Source organism: Ischnura elegans, chromosome 10 (assembly GCF_921293095.1).
Source record: "Ischnura elegans chromosome 10, ioIscEleg1.1, whole genome shotgun sequence".
Lineage (NCBI taxonomy): Eukaryota > Metazoa > Arthropoda > Insecta > Odonata > Coenagrionidae > Ischnura > Ischnura elegans.
In genome coordinates, this window is record NC_060255.1 from 34317783 (window position 1) to 34337616 (window position 19834).

The following is a 19834-nucleotide window of genomic DNA, read 5'->3' on the forward strand; positions in this document are numbered from 1 at the left end:
GGGAGCTGCCTTTGTTTGTGCAATGACTTGGATGATTTGTTCCTCTGTATGGTGATAGTGTCTGTTTCCACTGTTTGAGAGATGTGTGACTGTTCAATCTGTTATTCTTGACTGCTGTGTTTGTTTTTTCTATTGTTGGTTTTTGCAGCAAGTTTGTGCGATTGTTCCTGTATTTTTGGGAGCTTGGAAATGTTTCAATCTTGTGTTAATTGTGCATTTTTTGTAATTGGGTGGTTTTCCCGTCAATAAACTATTATTATTATTATTATTATCATGATGGAATCCTTATGCTTTGCATTTGATACAAATAAATTCTTTAAATGCTATATAAATAACAGTATATTTGTATAGTGACGGATACATGGGGGGGGGCTAAGGAGGGTATCCAATTTGCTCCCATTGGGTACCATCCACTTTACACTAGATAGAATGGTGGTTTATTTCCAACCCCCACTACAGCTGGAATTTTAACCTCACCTAGTCCAACCCCCTTGTCCCTATCCTGGATCCACTACTGTCTTTGTATAATTTAGTACTCTGCTAAATATTTAAAACATGTTCAATGAAAGCTTCATATTTTGTGCGCTGAGAATAAAAGAAAATATCTATCACATGTATAGTATAGTATTCATAAACACCACTGAGAGTTGAAATTTAATGCTTTCATTCTGATTAGATATGTTTTTCGACAGATTTTTTATAAATTGAACCCAGCAACTTTAATATCTTTGCACCCCATCTCTTTTCCTTAAATCTTAAATACAATACAAGCCTTTGCTGTTGATTAGATATGAAGTTAGTTATGTTAGCACTTAAAACTTATTCTTACACAAGGTTTGCAAAAATAGTATTAACATAAAGAATAGATCCCCCATCCCAAGCTATGAGCCAAAAAGAGTTTCAATATTTGTTACAGATGCATATTTTTATAACAACATGCAGCCTACTTGTAAAGTATGAAAGGTTTGCTGCAAACTGTACATTTATTTAATAATTGGATAGCAGGAGCCCTTGAAGTAACTGTGGTAGGGTTATGCATAAGTTATTCAAACTTTATTCATTCTTCTCTAATTTTAATTTTAGACTGTGAAGCTATGTTCATAATCAGTGATTTCAGAACATCCATTCAATTTAAAATGGCAATGAATACATTCTCAATGGCATTACCATAAAGACTCACAGTCATCCCTATTACAATATCAACTACACTATTGACAGCCAGTATCAAAATATGTTTCACTTTGTACTTCAATGGTAAGGGCTACTTAGTGTCATGCAATAGATTTTGGTCTCTCTAATGAAGAAATTTAAACTTAGTTCTGTCCCTTATTGAAAATTTATTTGCCAGAGATTATGGATTTCATGAAACATATTGCTTCTTAACAGTATATATATATATATAATCATAAAAAAGATGAGATAATTTAAAGTTATGAAATATCTGCTGCTAGCTGACAATTATATGGCTCAATTCTTTTCGTGTCTGTAACACGAGTGGCACATGGCTGAATATACCTCCTCATTGTGAAAATTTTAATAAAACTGAAAATGCTCTCATTATCGTTTTAATGAACACTGATGAATTTTTCTATAAGACGGTGGTTGGTTATAAATTCTGTTATTTAAATTATGGCCATGGTGAGTACTTAGAAAACGGGAAAGGCTTTGATTATTCACAAATTGCAAGTTGTTCCTAATTCCGTAGGGAACGGAGAGATGATAATAAATTAGCGTAGGGGCCATACTAACGCTAAGAAGATATATCTTACTGCAAAAGTATAATTAAAATTTATCGTCATTATGATTAAATTGTAGCCTCAAAATGTTCCTAAAATCGCTCTGGTGGCGTACTCAATAGAAAACCATTTCAATTGGTTTCATTATACAAATGAGAATCTTCGTTCTCGAATAATAAGCACAAACAAGGTTAATTTACCACTATTTCTTGCAAAGGGACTCCACCTTGATTCAATCCATTAACAAATAGTAATTCATTATCTCCGTGTAATTTATGGTTTACACGTATAGCAGCACTCATACAATAACACTTGTACTTGCCAAATATTCACAAATCGAGGCGAGTATTTTTATTTTAACGACACACTGATGATTGACCATAAGATCGTCAACGATTAAAACCGAAAATATTGGCGTCATCTTCGTTTTCAAAGCTAACCATCACTTCTAAACAAACCTAAACAATTCTTTCACCACTCCCCAACTCGATTTTTTTCAATTTTGACTTTCGTCTGTTTCACTTTTCGCGATCAATTGTTGGTATGAGAATTACAGTAGCTACGCTTTCCTCTCGTTAAAGTTCCCATCAGCCAACTGGCGGTAGGATTTGCTTTATAAAACCCAACCTCTCGTTAAACTCCACGTTACCGTTATCTCCACGTTAGTTAACGTGAGGTTTAACCAGACATTATAAAACCGGCCCTTAGTAGCTTAGGTGAGGAGTTGCCCTCCCATACCCATCAAAGTATATTCCCAGTTGCGCCACTGCTACTCAGAAAAAATAAATTTAAATCTCTCACAAAGAAAAATGCTTAAAATTAATCAATCATCTTTTTTGTTGTCCACAATTAATAAAATTAAAAGAAGAATCCAAATTTATAAAATATGATCTGGAGGACTTGATTTGTTGTGAAATTGTTAAGCTTGTATCCAGAGGACTCAACAAAAAAGAATTAAAATATGCCACTTTTTTTCACATCTATAATTCGTTTTATATTAATTCCAATAATCATGAGATATGTGGCGGATAACCTGCTCATCTCACTGGAATGGGTGGTGATTGTATTTTTTTTAAATTTATTACACTTTGAACCTCCCAAAAATTTCATGTTTATTTGTAAAGTTCTGAAGATACATGCCCTTCTCACCCACACCAGTCTTATCAGTTTCCTGTCCAGAATTTTGTATACTGGTTCATAGAAACTTATTTTTGTACTCAGTTGTTGACTCAACCTAAACTTAATAACTTGTGTACTTCCTCTCTAAGCACACAAGATTTTTATGTTTATTTAAATGTTTTTCTCCATTCATAAAAAAAATTATCTGTTCAATCCACCAGGTCCGTTTTTCTTGATGCTCTCCTACAAACTGGCACTGGTCAGTCAATTGAAGCAGTGGTTCAACTGATTAATGCTAAAGAATTGTCACCTGAGGTTTCCAAGCTGTATTATCTTGGATTTTCCTTCATCCGCCATGCCACGCGTGGATCCTTGAAGGCTGTTGCTGTAAGTATCAGGAATGCAGCCTTAAGCCTAGAAGGATGGAATGGGATCATTTTGACCCTTTTCCAACTCTGCGATTTCTTTACTTCTTATGAATGATATCAAGATCAATGATTTTTCACCAGTTACATTTGCTCAACTTAGGTAATTCTTTTGATCTTGGCGTAGTAAACTCTCCAAAAATATTTTAGGTATTTTCAAAGCTTTAGCTACAACTTTTATTTTGTTTCTGAAGTTTGGGAAGGCATGTTGTGATCCCTTTTCTTTTGAGCTGTATAAAAATCTCAGAAAATTGATATTTTCCATTTTTGCATTCAAATTTGTCTTTGCTGAATCGCTAAATTAATCAAAGTCAATATGGTTGACCTGACAGCTAATAATGGCAATCACTCATAAATTAACTATTATCTCCATAAGTAGGCAGATGAATGCATGTACAAAATAGAATTATATCACGTCAAAAATTCTGGTGGAAGCTGTCAAAAGACCTAGATCACTGTCAGAAGTAGGAACTGTGTAGTGTGTGCCCCTTGAAATTTTTACATATGATACCATAAACAATTGTCACATGTGCTTCAATCGAGTAAAAGACTAGATAAGTACCAATAAATGGAAGATCGGTAGCAGAGTTGATAGAATTCAGTTAGTGGTAAGAAATAAAGCATCATTACGTATTTAAAGTGAGTCCAAATTAAAAAAGTTTGCACCTGTGGCAAAATACATAAGGTAAATATTTACTTGTAAGTGGTTAATCTAAAATACTCATGAGTGTCAAAATTAGTTTTTCATGCTCGATCACTAGGTTTTTTTTCACTAAATGTTGATATAGCTGATGCAAGTATATTCAGGACCATTGAATGATAACAATTGTTATCATTCAATGGTCCTGAATATACTTGCATCAGCTATATCAACATTTGGATCTCATTTGACCCCCCAAAGTCTTTCTAGGGTGTAAAACAAGCTCTTTTCCGGGTGTGTTTAGAATAGTTGTAAAACAAGCTCTTTATTATGTTCGAGCTGTTGATGATTTCCCCATTTTGTTCTCAGTCTCTCCTTGAGTCACCATCATTACCACCTGAGGCTTATCTTGGAGCTGGTGCCCTTGTTGGACGTTACTGCTCTGAACATCAGTGTGATGACACTATTCCTGAGTTCAAAGTTCTTGTGGGAAAACTTGCTCACAAGCTTGGAAAAGGATGCAAGCCAGTCAACAGGGAGCATGAAAATGAGGTGAGAACATGCATTTGGCTTCAAAATTCAAATGATATTTGAACTTTGGTGACTGAAATTAAATAAATTTTAAATATGATGAAAGAAAGTTTTATGAAATGCTGTTTTGTCCTTGCAGAAAGACCTTCCCATTTCTCCGTAATTGCTAATTTGAAATTCGACAAACATGTTGTGAAAATTATTTTTACTACGATTGTGATTTTTTCTCTTGAAACTTTTGTTGCCATTTGTATAGTGTTATTACAGATATTTCAATTATTGCTAATTTTAGATTGTTGGAGCCCTTAAAGGCCTTCAGAATGCCAAGAAATTGACTGCTGAAGCTGCTGATGCCATCATGAAGTGTGCCGTCAACGATGTCCCAACAAGAGTGCGCGTGGCTGCCCTTGATGCTTTCCTTGGAGATCCTTGCCAACAGAAGGTATTGACTGGATTTACTCTTTACAGGTTTTCATTAAAAATGCTGACAGAGGATCCTTTACAATATCACTCTCTTTTCAAAGGGAGGCACTGGAATTTATCCTCTTGTCCTAGTTTGTGTATGCTTTTTATAGCATTCCATATTTTAAATTTTCATCTGTCACAATGCAGGAATACAAATGTGTTGATTGTGTTTCTCGTATGCATGAAACTTTAACAATGATATCTGATTAAATTTGGCAGTCATTTTTGCATGCCCAAGCTTTAAAACCATGATTTTTTCTCATGAAGTCTTGGATAATCTATTTCTTATATGAGGGACAACAGTCATGATAAGTACTTTTTTGATTAGCTCCGAAGGATTTGGTCTAACCATAAGAATAAATTTTAGTCATAATGCCATGTTGTATGTACTTATAAAATGATGTGCATCTGTGTTCTTGAATGCCAGCTGAATCTCAAAATCTCTTTCAAAGGTTTCACTGATCCAGTTTTAACTTATTGGTAAATTTTTCTGTAAATACATATGTACTCACCTTATTCTATTCCTTGATGTAGCTAAATAAGACTGCACTTGAAATGATGAAGAACCGGGATTTAGATTCTGAATTGAGGATCAAGGCATACCTTGCTGTGACTGAATGCCCATGTGAAGCAGTGGCCAATGCTGTCAAGGAAATGATGGAAGATGAGCCCATTCATCAAGGTATGTTAATAGAATTAAGTCTCTAATTCGTCTCCTTACTTGTTTCCCCTCTCACGTTATGAGGTAGGATTTATTGTTTGTACTGTGGTCACTCTAGAGTCACAATATGATCTCTTCTTTTAATTGTGTTTTATCTTTTCACATCTTTTTTAATGTCTATAAACCATTTTCCTTGACTCAAGTTTTTAAATTCAAATCGGCATTGAGTTTTGATTAAACTAAAATTTAGTGTGAAAGCCGTTATTCATTTATTAACTTGTAACCAGGTATGTGCGTGGTACAAAACACTTGTATATTTCAACATAAGTGTGCTGGCATCTGTCATGGTTGACTGACAAATCAGCCAGTGCATGTAAAGATGATAGTATTTTCCCTATTCCATATTATATTTTGTTATTTTGGGGTAGCTATGCATTTTCGACAGATCCATTTCCAAAATTTGCATTGTATATTTGCGAGGGAGAATAATACAAGGTATTCAATTATGGACCTCTCCTACAGATTATGAAATGTGTCAATAGGGTCATTTTCAAGGAGCGAAGAATCCTGCATATCTTTACCCATGACAAAATACTATGAGAATTAATTAGTTGATTGTGTTATGACTTCCCATGCTGACCTTTTTTTCTCTTTTCAGTTGGATCATTTGTTACATCTCATCTTTTCACTCTCCGTACCTCATCAAATCCTGATAAGGCACAGGCCAAGCATTACCTGGGAGGAATCAGGCCAAAGAAACGCTATCCATTTGACCCCACCAAGTAAGTCTATTGCTTTTGACGCTGGAGTTACAAAAATATTTTTTTGCTTGTTAAATTGCTGGTTGCATTGTATTGCAAAAGTTTTAACTGCATGTTAAAAAGATGCATCATTATTTCATGAATATTGAGATGCAAATAATTTGAATCAAGAAAATAATTATGTTAGACCATGAATTTTTTAAATTCTTATTTTATATTTTTAGATTGTAGAGAGAGTTTCAAACAGCTCTACTGCTGGCTTTATCAAATCCTCAGCCTGGTGAAGTCTGCAGTACAGCTGGGTGAGGCAGTTACTCTTTTATGAACAAAACAGAGCACTATTACACTTCTTATTAAGAAGTGTAATAGTGCTCTGCTGTATCCTCTTTTTATCATATTCAATAAGTCATTAGATTCAGGTGTATTTCCTAGTACTTTTAAAAATGCTTTTGTAATACCAGTATTCAAAGGAGGTGATAAGCATTGTATCAGTGATTATAGACCCATTGTCATTCAGTCAGTTTTCGCTAAAGTGTTCGAAAGTCTGGTCACAGACAGACTTAAGCCATTAGTTGATAATATCCTTATGGATGAGCAGCATGGATTTAGGAGTGGTAGGTCAACTTCTACAAACCTTTTGTCATTTCATCACTTTGTCACCTCTGCATTACAAGATCATTTCCAAGTGGACACTATATACTGTGATTTTTCCAAGGCTTTTGACAAAGTTAATCACAAAATATTGGCAGCTAAACTTGAAGCCTATGGTATATCAGGTCACCTGCTATCCTGGTTCAAAAGTTATCTGACTAAGAGAGAATTTGTAGTTAAAATACAAAACACTGTGTCTTCTCCTTTCTCTGCTACAAGTGGGGTTCCCCAAGGCTCACATTTGGGTCCCCTTCTGTTCCTGATTTTCATAAACGATATTGGTGCCTCACTAAACCCAATAAAACATCTAATCTATGCAGATGACTTGAAGATCTTTCATCCTATTGATTCAGACAATGATGCTGTGGATTTTCAGAGGTGTCTAACCTCTCTTGCTGACTGGTGTGATAATAATTCATTGAAGCTGAACTTAAGTAAATGTAATGTACTTACCTTTTGTCGAGGGAAAATCCCATACCTAAAGAACTACATTTTATCAGGGAGTACACTAGATAGAGTCGAACGTAAACAGGACCTAGGCATTTTGTTTGACTCTCCACTTAAGTTTGACACACATATTGATACTATAGTTAGTAAAGCATATAAATCTCTTGGTTTCATTTGCCGACACTGTAAAGATTTTAACAGTATTTTCAGTTACCGTATTCTATATATTACCTTAGTAAGATCTATGCTTGAATACTGCTCAGTATTATGGAATCCATACTATTTGTTATATGACGCTGCTATTGAGAGGGTTCAGAAAAAATTTTTAAGACTTGTTGCTTTTAGATTTAACTTAGAAAGAGAAAGAGGATCATATATGTTGAACTGTTAAATCTACTCAATCTCAGTTCCTTATGTAATAGAAGGAAACAATTAGGTCTCATATTTTTGTATGGCCTGCTAAATAACCAAATTATATGTCCGGATCTACTAAGTCTAATCAATATTAAAGTTCCTGCCTTACACTCTAGAACTCATAATCTTTTTTATCTCCCGCACTGCAATTACAATTACATTTATTTTTTGCCTATGTTCAGGATAGCGAGGGATTATAATAACATATGTGTAGATGCCGATATTTTACAAATGTCAAAGGTTTCTTTTAAAAAATTCTTAATGGACTGTTTGAGGTGCATTTCCTAAGGTACCCTTTTCAGTTTTGTATTGTTTTCAATGTATCTATTAAACTTTATCTATATGTTTGGTATATGATGATATGATGTTATGATATTTCGTATATGTTTATACAGGTTTATATTTTATGTATGTTTTTTTTTGTGAACTACTTCTAAGTATGTATTTTTATCTCCTAATATGTATTTCATGTTATTGATATCTATGTTTCTGTATTTGTGGTATATTGATATTGTGATTAACTTTGTGCAATTTTAAATTTGTGCTAATGTAAAAGGGCTTAAGCCCGTGAAATAAATTTATTATTATTATTATTATTATTAAATCATTGCAAAATGTAAAGATATTTTAAAGATGACCCGTAAAGATAAGAATACCAGACAAAATTAAAGGAAAAATGCTTTATTTCGCAGAAGTTATTAATTTTTTGATAACTTTTATAGCTTGGGCATCTTCATTGTCAAACTTCAATGTCATTACGATGCTATTTCTTTTTTAAATAGGTTCTCCCGTGCCTATGAGTCATCTTATTCCATGGATGGTCTCAATCTAGCCACATCTGCTGAAGGAAATGTCATCTTCTCTCAGAAGTCTTTTGTTCCGAGATCTGCCAGTTTGAATCTCACCACAAGCTTGTTTGGCCACAACTTTAACCTATTTGAGGTAGGAATAGTGTATAATGGCATAATTATCATGTGAATTTGTGTATAACATGTCTTTTTATGTGTTTCCCTATTCAAATTGTTCATTGTCAATATCAGGATTTCAGAAGGATTGATAGTATGGCTTTTATTGGCCTGATTCAATACAATTATTGTATGTACCTACACTTACCTATTTCATTAATGTAGTATGTTTCATGTTCATACATTTTTGATTACTCAGATGCGATGTGTTAAAGATATTTCTTGTATGTAGGTTGGTGTTCGTGCGGAAAATGTGGACTTCCTTCTGGAGTCTCTCCTTGGGCCCAGAGGTTACCTCAAGACTCACAAAGCAAAGGAAATCATGGATGAAGTGAGGCACGACTTCGAGGAGGCAATGGAACACATCGCGGAGCGTGCCTTTGCAATACGGACCCGGGGCATGCATGTTCCTCCTCATGTCACCAGAAAAAAGGTTGATGCTCTTGGAAAGAAGGTATGTCAATCAAACTTTGGTTGCAAATATTTGTTCCCTGCTGAGGAGGAGGAGAAATAGTATCTAATTTTGTGTAGAAATTGACCTGGATAGTTATAGCTTTTGTCATTCATCTTCGCAGTGTGACTTTCTGGCTTAAAAAAATATCTGTTGGTTGTATATTGTAATCACTATGTACGTCATAGTGACTGTTCCTCAATGTAATTAGTACTTGTTCAATGACAAAATATTGTCATTCAATTCCTTACTTATCCATGGAACTAAGGCATTTATCCTTTTGGATGACAGTATCAGCTGAATTATATGTTAACACTTTCAATGCTGACAATATAAAACTCAAAATCATCCCCCTGTGCAGCTTCCGTTTTTTAATGTAAAACGCACGCATGGATGCCAAAACATCTGGGAAAAATATTGAAAATATTTTTTTGGCTCTAATTTGTTAGTTATGATTTCTTTAATTTATGACGTGATATCACGTCACCCGCACAGCGAGATATTAACGTGTTGCGGGTTGCATACGGTCGGCTTTTTCCCCGCGCCATCGTTTTCTTTCGATTTTTTTTCTGGACGATGTAACCACAGAAATACGAGGAAAATGAATTTGCAATGCTCTTCTAGTATCGCCATAGGTATTTTTCCTCTGCCATAAGAAAAATTTTGGTGAAGATTAATGTAATGCAAGTTATAAGTACGAGGAATCACCGTGATTATCTGTTTCATTTGAAAGGTAATTCCGCGCAAGATATTTCCGTACATTCCTTGTACAATTAATCCTAAGCATCGGGTAGGATTCTAGAATATTGGATAATTTCTTCATTTTCCTCTCAAGCTACTATTCTTGTCACAAATTCCTTTACTCGTTTCTTGTTTTCAGCTCCAATACCATTCCTCCCATTCGACCACCCGTAAGCTTCAGGCATTTAACAACAATGGGTTTGCACGTTGCATTATTCCCTTCGCTGTAGCTGCTTGAGATGGGTGGCACTCCGCTTTCAAAGTTATTTTACGACGGTAGATTAGGGTGTCTCCTGGGGTGCACCACTCCAGCCTGTTGTTCAAAGGTTGGAGGGGTCACGGAGGAGAAGAGAGGGGTGGTAGTAAGATTTAGTCGGTGCGCTTGTAAGAATTGGAGGATAGCTTTCTTGGGAGTGCCATCGGCACGTCAAAAAGATCGGGGCGGAATGAGAAAAGACTTTGCTGACACGTGTCCTTTTCATGTCATTGGGGTAGAGACTTCAGTGCCGGAGTAAAAATGGATATGGAGATAAACAAAATCAACCCACAACTTTCTCATAACTCTCTTCTGAATCAAGTCGATAACATATTATTGCAATACTATGTATGTACTCGAGTTAAAAATAAATACATTAAAACTGTAAACAATAGTATTTGCAAGTAAACATCTTACGAGAAATCTTCATTCATTCAGGCCACGTAACACGGATCTTTCGACGAATATTCTGCGAAAATCTGAAAATTATGCAAATATTCACCGCAGTAATAATATTTTTCATGTAGTGCGAAATAATAAAATTTCGAGTAAATTATTAAATAATATTTATTGCTAGGAAGAAGGTGGCAGCATCTTTGCCCCTTCTAATGCACCCGTTCACCTAAAGCAATGATGACATTTACTGTCTAATTACGTGATGGGAAGACTGATTTCATAGCAATTGGAAATTTCTAGTCACGCCTTATTTATGTTTAATCTATAGTAAATAAAAAATGGAATCATTTGCCATAAAAATATTATATTTACACAAAAAATGAAATACAATCGAACTGATGATTATTTCAATTTTATGTACATTTTATATGCAATTGCACAGTCACGTCTGTTTAGTAAAGCCCGAAATACGTCTTTCACAAATGCTATATCAATAGATATAATCTATAATACAATTTACAATGAATAAATTATAAATAAAAATCAATTGAAAAAAAAATATATAATATGATTTATGTCTTCTTGTGAAATGGAGAGAAGCACTCAGGACAGAGTGGAGGAGAACCCTCACAGTCAGGGCAAATGAATGAGCTCTCTTTCCTACGCCCGAGAGTGTAGCAATGCTTGCAACGTCGATATTTCTTTCTGCCACCTTCCACTTGGATCAGTTCAGGGAAATGGGATTGAGATTTGTTGGGTAAAAGTGACCTGCGATAGGAAATGTAGTACGGAAGGATAAGGGATTTAATCTCAGAAGGACGGAATTTACAAAGGGAAATGTTTTCGGTGGGTCCACGATAAAGAAAAAAGCTATTGACAAGAATAAGGTGAAAGATGTGGATCCCTAACTTTTTATACCATTTTAGGGTTATCCTTTCAATTGGGTAGTATGACATCATTTGATCAAAATGGTCTATTCCGCCCATCGACTCGTTGTACTTCACAACGGCCTCAGGTTTAGGAATAACCCTATCTCCTCCTCGGGTCGGCACGTCGACCATGCGACTCCCGAGTTCGGAGCTGATCATCAGTACGTCCCTTTTGTCCTTCCACTTTAGAACGCAGATACCATCGTTAGTAAAGGCATCCGTAACTTCACCTTTTTTCAATTTAGCCTTTGCTACTTCGGAGGGGATGCCTTTCCGATTTGCTCTAAGAGTTCCAGTGCAATACGTTTTCCTCTCAAGGAGTTAGTGGACTAAATTGACGCTGGTGTAGTAATTGTTCATAAATAATGAATGACCATTATCTAAATGGTCATTCATTAATTTATAAACAACGCATTCTACATGTCCATGCCCTCCAAGTTCAGAATCGCCCGCCCCGTGTACACTAGAAATCTTAGAACAAACCCGGAAGGCACCGTCAGCATGTACATATTGATTCCGTACTTATTCTTCTTTGATTTCATATAAATATGGAATCGCAACCTACCCCTCCAAAGAAGCATAGACTCGTCAATGCAAAGCTTTTGGGAAGGAATAATTAAGGAATCAATGGTGGAATGAAATGAATCTAAAAGGGGACGGATTTTGTACAGGATATCAACAGGAACTGGATCGTTTGGGCCGGGGTTCAAAGAAAAATGAAGGGCATGAAGAATTTAAAAAAATCGATAACTACTCATGCGTTTCCGAAAGCAAGGGAGGTCAAACAAGATATCCGTGCTCCAGTAATCAGATATCTTGTTTATAGGAATACTTCCCATGTGAAACAAAAGGCCTATGAAGGTAAGAAACTCTTCATAGGTCAATTGTTTCCAATACCTAATCCTTGCTTTCGGAGATTCATTTGTCTGCATAAGATGATTAGCAAACGCATTCGTCTGATCAACTATTGCGTGAACGAGGGAGTCTGGAAAGAGGAGACGGAAAAAACTAATTGGGTCGTTGGAAGGGGGTGGAGTGGTGAGGCCTGGATTTTCCTGGAAAGGGATATTTTGAGGGGTCACTGAAGTTCGAGACCACCGCAAAGGACGTTCGGATGGAGAAGGACTGGCGGCAGGGTTAGAGGGCTCCGGGAAAGAATGGGACAATGGGGATGGGCCAGGGATTGGCATAACGGGATCGGGCGTAGAAGGCGGCAACGGAGTACCTGACTGTGAGGGTTCATCCTCCTCCCCACTCTCCTCCTCGCTAACTTGGAGTCTTCTGAGAACTCCGACTCCCCGCTCTCCTCCAGAAGCTCCCGCAATTCTTCCTCCGTATAAGCTCGCCTAGAGAAGGCGGAGAGCTCAGAGGGCAATCCTTGTGTCCTCGACGTCGACGGCTGCGGGTCGTGATGCGACGTCATCTGACCATCAGCAGAGGTCGATGTATCAGCAATTACACAAGACGGCATCCACTCCCGGTCAGCATGTGACAATGGCCGCTTTACACCTCGCTTACGCAGCATCTGCAATACGTACATACATTTTACATATATTTATGTAAAAATTCAGAAAAATAACAACAAAGAAGCACTTACGGTAAAACAGAGAAAAGATAAAATGATCCGAATAGCTTTAATTTAGCAATAACTTCAGCAGTGGTGTGACTAAATAATTTGATCGGATGTAAACCAATAATTACACAGTTATTGAGTGAAAAAGAGCTGTTTGATAAAGCAGCTCTTTAGAATCACTTTTACGCCAAGAACTGGGATAATATCCAAACAGTTATTTACGATATTACTATAAATGTTAATTATTTTTATTTGCATTACTTGCATATATTAACAATTTAAGTACTTAAAAACTTACACTTATGATATGGATGATTTTCTTCACTCTCCCAAAACTGCCGCTTCACTTATACCGCCGCCGCCACCACTGCTGAGAAGTTGCACTGACAAACAAATGAAGAGCACAAAAAATTAGGGATATTTTACGTTGTAAAATAATAATGTAATAACAAAGTCCAATTTACATTAAAGATAAACTAATATCACCACTTAATACATTATTTGGATGAAACATAATACCATCAGAGAATAAAATATCGAAAAATAAAAGGCTCAACCGAAGGAAAAAGATTGAAATGAAAATTTATTTTCTCGATTTACAATAACAAACGAGGTATAATATTAAAAACATTACCTAACTAAGTTCAAGATAGGTAATAAATACAAATGAAACATTACAATAAATTAGTAATATTCATGCATAAATGAAAAGAAATGTAAATAATCCCATTAAAAACGAGAGGGAAAATAAATGGAAATTGGCTTACCGTAAGGTAAAAGAAAACTTTTCTCCCGATGCTCCCAAGACAGATTGCTCGAAACGGTCTTCACTGTTGAGCTGCTATATCCTTATTGAGCAAGGAAGGGTCGCAAACGGTCGTAAAAAACATGAACCCAGCTCTTAAGGAGGGGTGGAACCCTCGGACCACACATGACAGGATATCACATCATCAGCACCAGAGGATAGCGAGCCATGATGTGATATCACGTCATGCCGCACTCAAGGTGTTAAAAAAGTGTTGAAATTCTGAGAAATATACTAATATGCACTGCACTCTATTTGTCTTGGCCCATGTTCAATGTAATAACAAGTATGTTATTAATTGATTTGTGTATAAACACTAGGCAAGGTGTATCACTTATTTAAATTTTATATTATTTACCTGTAGTGTCTTGTATACAATTAGATTATGCCCAGGTGTAAGGGTTTGATATTTAGGGAAAAAATGAAAATCGAATGCCTTTCTAGTCTGTCAGTGGTTTCATTTTTATTTAAAGTCTCTTGTTATCCATAAACTATTATTAACAGTGTTTATAACTAATATTTTAAATGTTACTTTTATTCATAGAAATGTGAATTATAATTGTGAATGGGTTGTGATCACCAAATTTTTGAGAAGGCTCATATACTTAGGAAAATATGTATAAATAAGGAAATCAAATTAGTTGATTCAATATCCACTTGCTTTATTCACTAGTGGCTTATTGATGCTTAAATGATCTGCTACTTGGTCTGCTGGCTGGTAGATTGAAATGGTCAATGAATTAAAAATTTAGTTTGAGGGATGCAGGAAATCATATAAGAATTTTTTTATAATTCCAAAGGATTTTATCTAGAGAGAAGAAGGCTGTGGAAATTATTACATTTAAAATGTATTATTATTCCCCTTTACATATTTCTTGACATAAATGCTTCTTCTTTTTTAGGTTGGCCATTCTGTTGATCATGATGACCACAGCCTGGACGTTGACATTCATATGAAGCTTTTTGGCTCTGAAGTTGGTTGGGCTAACTATCACGGAACTCTCCCAAAAATGCCTTTTAAATCTGGAATTGATAAATTCTTTGACCATGTGGATGACGGAATCAATAAAACCAAGGACTATAAGGTGAGTGTCTTTATTGGTGCCAATTTAAGAATGATCCTTGTAATAGTCAGAAACTTTACCTGAAAATAAAAATTTTCGGGCCATCATCTTTTAAATTCTCATCTGCCAAAATTATATTTTTAGAGTAAATTAGGTTGACTGGTTTAAATTTGGAATTTTCTTTTGATTGATTATCCAAATGGGTAATTCAGTGGAAATTAGTTTCTATCTTAATAAATATAAGTTATCTTTTAATTTTTTTACAGTTGGACGTCAGCCCCAATCTTGCAATATTTGATTGTCAGCTTGTTTACCCAACTGGTGCTGGATTTTCACTGATTTTGGATGCTTCTGCGTACTCCTCTGTATATTTGAAGGTTGAGTCTCAGGGTGATATACTAGCTTTGATGAGATATCCTGGAAATTCAAAATTCCACATGAAACTCCTTCCAAGGTAAGACCCTGATTTTCTATAGAATGGAATTATCCCATATGGCATTACTATAGGGTTGTGGAAATGTAACTTAATATTTGCATTTTCTGTTTCATTTTTAGTGCTTCTGTTGAAATTTCTGGTGCTATGTTTGTTGATGCTTTCGCAAACATCATGGCAGGTCTTGAGGTTGTTGGAAATGTTCATTCATCTACTGGATTTGATCTTGATGTCCAAGCCCTTAAAAAAGGTTTTGGCATGGAAGTCAAGGTTAGAAGTCAGTTTTTATTTTGAAACTATGCTGAACCCTCTCTTTCCAAAAGAAACTTCAAGTACATAATTGGTGTAGAGAATTTATCAGACAATATCATGACTTGAATTAGTTTATTTATTCTATAGAGATATAATTAAGGAATTGCACTGTGAAGTGAGTTGGAATTAGAAGTGATTCCTAGCGGGAATTTTCCCTCAACTACATCTGAAAAATATACTGAAAACCTCGTAGACTTGTGTTCCACGTCCACTCATCTCTCCAGTAACATGGCATTCTAGCATATTACATTTGCCCAACCCTGATATTTGGTTCTGCATCCTCCACTGTTTAGAATCGGAATTTGAGATAGGTATTCTTAAAGAGGTGCATGTGTTAGGGGTGAGAAAATTTTTTTTCTTTTGCTATGAATGTAGCAGGGTGAAAGGACCTTTAAATACATATGTAGTATGCCCATGCTCCTATTGGTGCCTGACATGTCTGTAAGGTCACACTGAATTAAAGGTCATTTAAGGGAAAATCATAATTAAATCCAGCTGTGACAGCCAATAACTGGTAATTTAAATCTGTTGGCTAAAGACATGTAGTTAGTGTTGAATTTAATGCCTTTTATATAAAATCAACTTCTTGATTACTACGCCAATTGCAGGGAATCGTAAGGAACGCTTGAAATAACAACTGCACACGTCAGATTTAACACCACAAACTGAACTGCATTTAACCTTTTCCCTACCGTACACGTACATATACGTGTGGACGTTTCCTGACCCGGGAGACCACGGGCGTATATATACGTGTGAGATTTTCCCGGTCAAGAAAACGAAACCCGTATATATACGTTTTCGAGCTCTCCCCCTTTCAGGACGGTCGTGGGTTTAGGTCGCCTTTGTCTCGGGACCCAACGCTTCGGGGTTTAGGATTAACCCTCCGAATCCGGGAGCAGGTACCCGGACCCTTCGTCTTTTATAACCTCTCTCAGCGGTAAGGGACAGCGGTCATACAATTGTTTATAGAGTCAATTTTCGAAATAAATATTTGTTCATTTCTCAAGAAATATAAACTAAGAATTGAATTGTTTGTCTTTTGAGCAGCGTTTACAATTTTTAAACGAAATTCTACGACAAATATTAACTTATATCTCGAGTTATGTATAAACATCAACATGGAAATTGTTGCTGCGTTAAATGCTTTGATAATGGCCTTAGAACTTCGTTTAAAATTTGACAATGCTCAGATAAAAATGAGGAATTATATTCAATGTCTGTAATTTACGTGCAAGCAACAATTATCCATTTGCTAAATACATATAAGCAATACATAAGTTGACCGCGAACCAATGCCGCAGGTATGGTCGTAAACCCGGAAAGGAGGGAGCACAACTACTCTTGGAGTCCGAGATAATACGGAGTCCCACCGTGGAGGGGTCGAAAAAGGTTCAGCGAGACCCTTCTTAACGAATGCCCTCCAAAAATGCTCCGTACCACGAGAAAGAAGAGTCTCTTGGGGAGCGGTACAGCAGTCAAGCTAAGACGAAAACTCCGCGGTCTCGAAAGGGTTAATACACTGACGCCAAGGTCGGTAAAAGCCTTTTACCGACCTTGACTGACGCCACCGCATGGAGGCGCCACAAACACCGCTTACAGATACATCCACAAGGGGGCAGCACATATAGATACAAAATAGCAGCCAAATTCAAAAATACATATTGAATCTTGTACAATCTTAACACCTCTCCTCAGGATTCAATATAAAAAAAATGAAACTTAGTGTATCATCAGCAAAAGGACAAAAATGGAACAAAAGAACACAGCTCAAAAATACTTCATAAGAGCAGTCATTAACATGTGTAAAAAAAAAACTCAAAAGATACCTAACTTATTAGTTAGTTCTTTGGTTCTTGGACCAGTTAGTGATTTTGTCAGCAAGTCAGCTAAATTTTCATTTGTCCTAACATACTTAAAGACAATTTCTCCTCGACAAACTAGGTCTTTTAGGTAGTGAAACTTAACAGAAAAATGCTTTGACCTATCATTAACAGACCTTGTGCTTGCAATGGTTATAGCACTTGTATTGTCCGCAAGTATGGAACATGGCCTTGATACAAAATCTCCCTGACCTATTTCCACCAAAAAATCCCTTAACCACTCAAACTCTGTAGCACTTTCGTACATAGCCACATACTCAGCATGCGTTGATGATGTTGATGGTGACTTTTGCTTTCTACTTCGCCAGCAAATCACTCCTCCACCTAGAATGAAACAATACCCTGAAATAGATCTGCAATCACTCAAGTCACTAGCCCAGTCAGAGTCTGAATATACAGTAACTTTTTCATCAGTTTTAACATAATGTAATGAATAATGTTTTGTCCCCTTCAAATAATGCAGAATGTGCTTCACATTCTCCCAGTCACTTCTCACTGGGTCTCCACAATGTTGACTAACAAAACAAACAGCACTAGAAATGTCAGCTCTGGTATTTGTTGACAAATGCAGCAAAGACCCAACTGCCTTCCTGTAAGTATGTTCACAAAATTTTTCACTTACATTTCTCTCAAGGTTAACACATCCCATTTCAATTGGAGCACTGAACCCCCTAATGTCTAAAGAGAGGAACTCCTTCAGTATTTCTTCAACATAAATCTCCTGGCTAACAATCAATTCCCCTTTGGATGGTCTGGAGATAACCATGGAAAGAAAATTTGACACACTTCCCAAGTCCTTTATCTTAAGACATTCTGAAAGTTCAACCTTGACATTCGTTAAATGTTCCCTCTCACCAAACAGTAAAAAATCATCAACATAGACAGCTAATATCACCCCAGTTCTGACATAAACACAAGGTTCCTTAACACAGTCCTTGAATTTTAATTTCAATAGAATATCATGCAGGTGACAGTTCCAGTTGCGCCCTGACTGTTTTAGCCCATACATGCTTCTTTTCAACTCACAAACAAACATACCATGATCTTGTGAGGGAAAACCAGGAGGTTGTTCCATATAAATTGGAACTTCCAAAAAACTATTGAGATAAGCCCCAACCACATCAAGTTGATCAATCTCCCATCCCCTTTCTACAGCAAGTGAAAAGAGAGTTCTTATAGTCTTTTTCTGCACAACAGGGCTAGAAGTCTCATAATAATCTAAGCCATACACTTGTCGAAAGCCTTGTGTAACCAACCTTGCTTTCAATTTCACAATCACCTCCCCAGACTTTTTAATGGTGAATACCCACTTACTACCAATGACATTGGCCTCCTTAGGCCGGGGTACCACCTCCCATGTCTGTTGCCCCTTCATTGTGTCCAGCTCCTCCAACATAGCAGCTCTCCATGCAGCTGACTGTGGCCCGCTCAGGGCCTCCTGCCAAGTCTTGGGAACCTGTATATCATCTGGGTTGTTCTCTTCATACATTACCAGATTACAGCATGGTAGACTGCATGGAGCTCTCACTTCCCTTCTCCTTCCGGATCGTCTCGGTCCATCATCTGGGTTGGCCTCTCCTGCATCTTGAGTAGCCTCTGCCACTCCCTGTGAGGCCCCTTGGGTAGGTCCAGCAGCAAGATCCTCTCCTGGATCTGATGTGGCCCCTTGGGTAGGCCCAGCAGTATGATCCTCTCCTGGATCTGGTGTGGCCTCTTGGGTAGGCCCATCAGCAGGATCTTCCCCTGGATCTGGTGGATCATCTCCTTCTGTGAATACTACACAGGCTCCTTCCCTGGTAGGGCACTGTTGTTGAAGTCAATTAATGCCCCTGTGGGACTTACAGGGGAAGATATGTTCTCTGAACACCACATCACGGCTGATAATCACCCTCTTTAAATTCAGATCACATAGGCGGTAACCCTTCACTCCCTCAGGATACCCTATCATTAAGCACTCTGTCGCCCTTTCCCCTAGCTTGCCCTTCTGCTGGTTTTTCGGTACCCAAGCCCATGCCTGGCATCCAAACACTCGCAGTTTTTCCAGGTCACTCCTCTGGATTTCCTTTCCCAGCCATTTCTCCAGTGGACATGAGAAGTTTAGCGGAGTTGATGGGATCCTATTTCGCAGGTAACATGCTGTCTGAAGAGCCTCAGCCCAAAAGTATCCTGCCATTCC

The 19834-nt window shown here is 36.9% G+C and overlaps 1 protein-coding gene across 1 annotated transcript in view; it reads left to right on the forward strand.

The window, feature by feature from the left end:
* Window positions 1-18083, forward strand: part of LOC124167158 (apolipophorins-like) — a 51198-nt gene extending 33115 nt beyond the window's left edge. The window contains exons 8-18 of the mRNA XM_046544964.1: window positions 3077-3242; window positions 4290-4472; window positions 4744-4893; window positions 5451-5598; window positions 6236-6359; window positions 8633-8792; window positions 9048-9269; window positions 14869-15051; window positions 15297-15484; window positions 15586-15733; window positions 17967-18083. Of these exons, the coding sequence (XP_046400920.1) occupies window positions 3077-3242; window positions 4290-4472; window positions 4744-4893; window positions 5451-5598; window positions 6236-6359; window positions 8633-8792; window positions 9048-9269; window positions 14869-15051; window positions 15297-15484; window positions 15586-15733; window positions 17967-18083 (1789 nt within the window). The remainder of the gene's footprint in view (window positions 1-3076; window positions 3243-4289; window positions 4473-4743; window positions 4894-5450; window positions 5599-6235; window positions 6360-8632; window positions 8793-9047; window positions 9270-14868; window positions 15052-15296; window positions 15485-15585; window positions 15734-17966) is intronic.
* Window positions 18084-19834: the final 1751 nt, after the last annotated feature.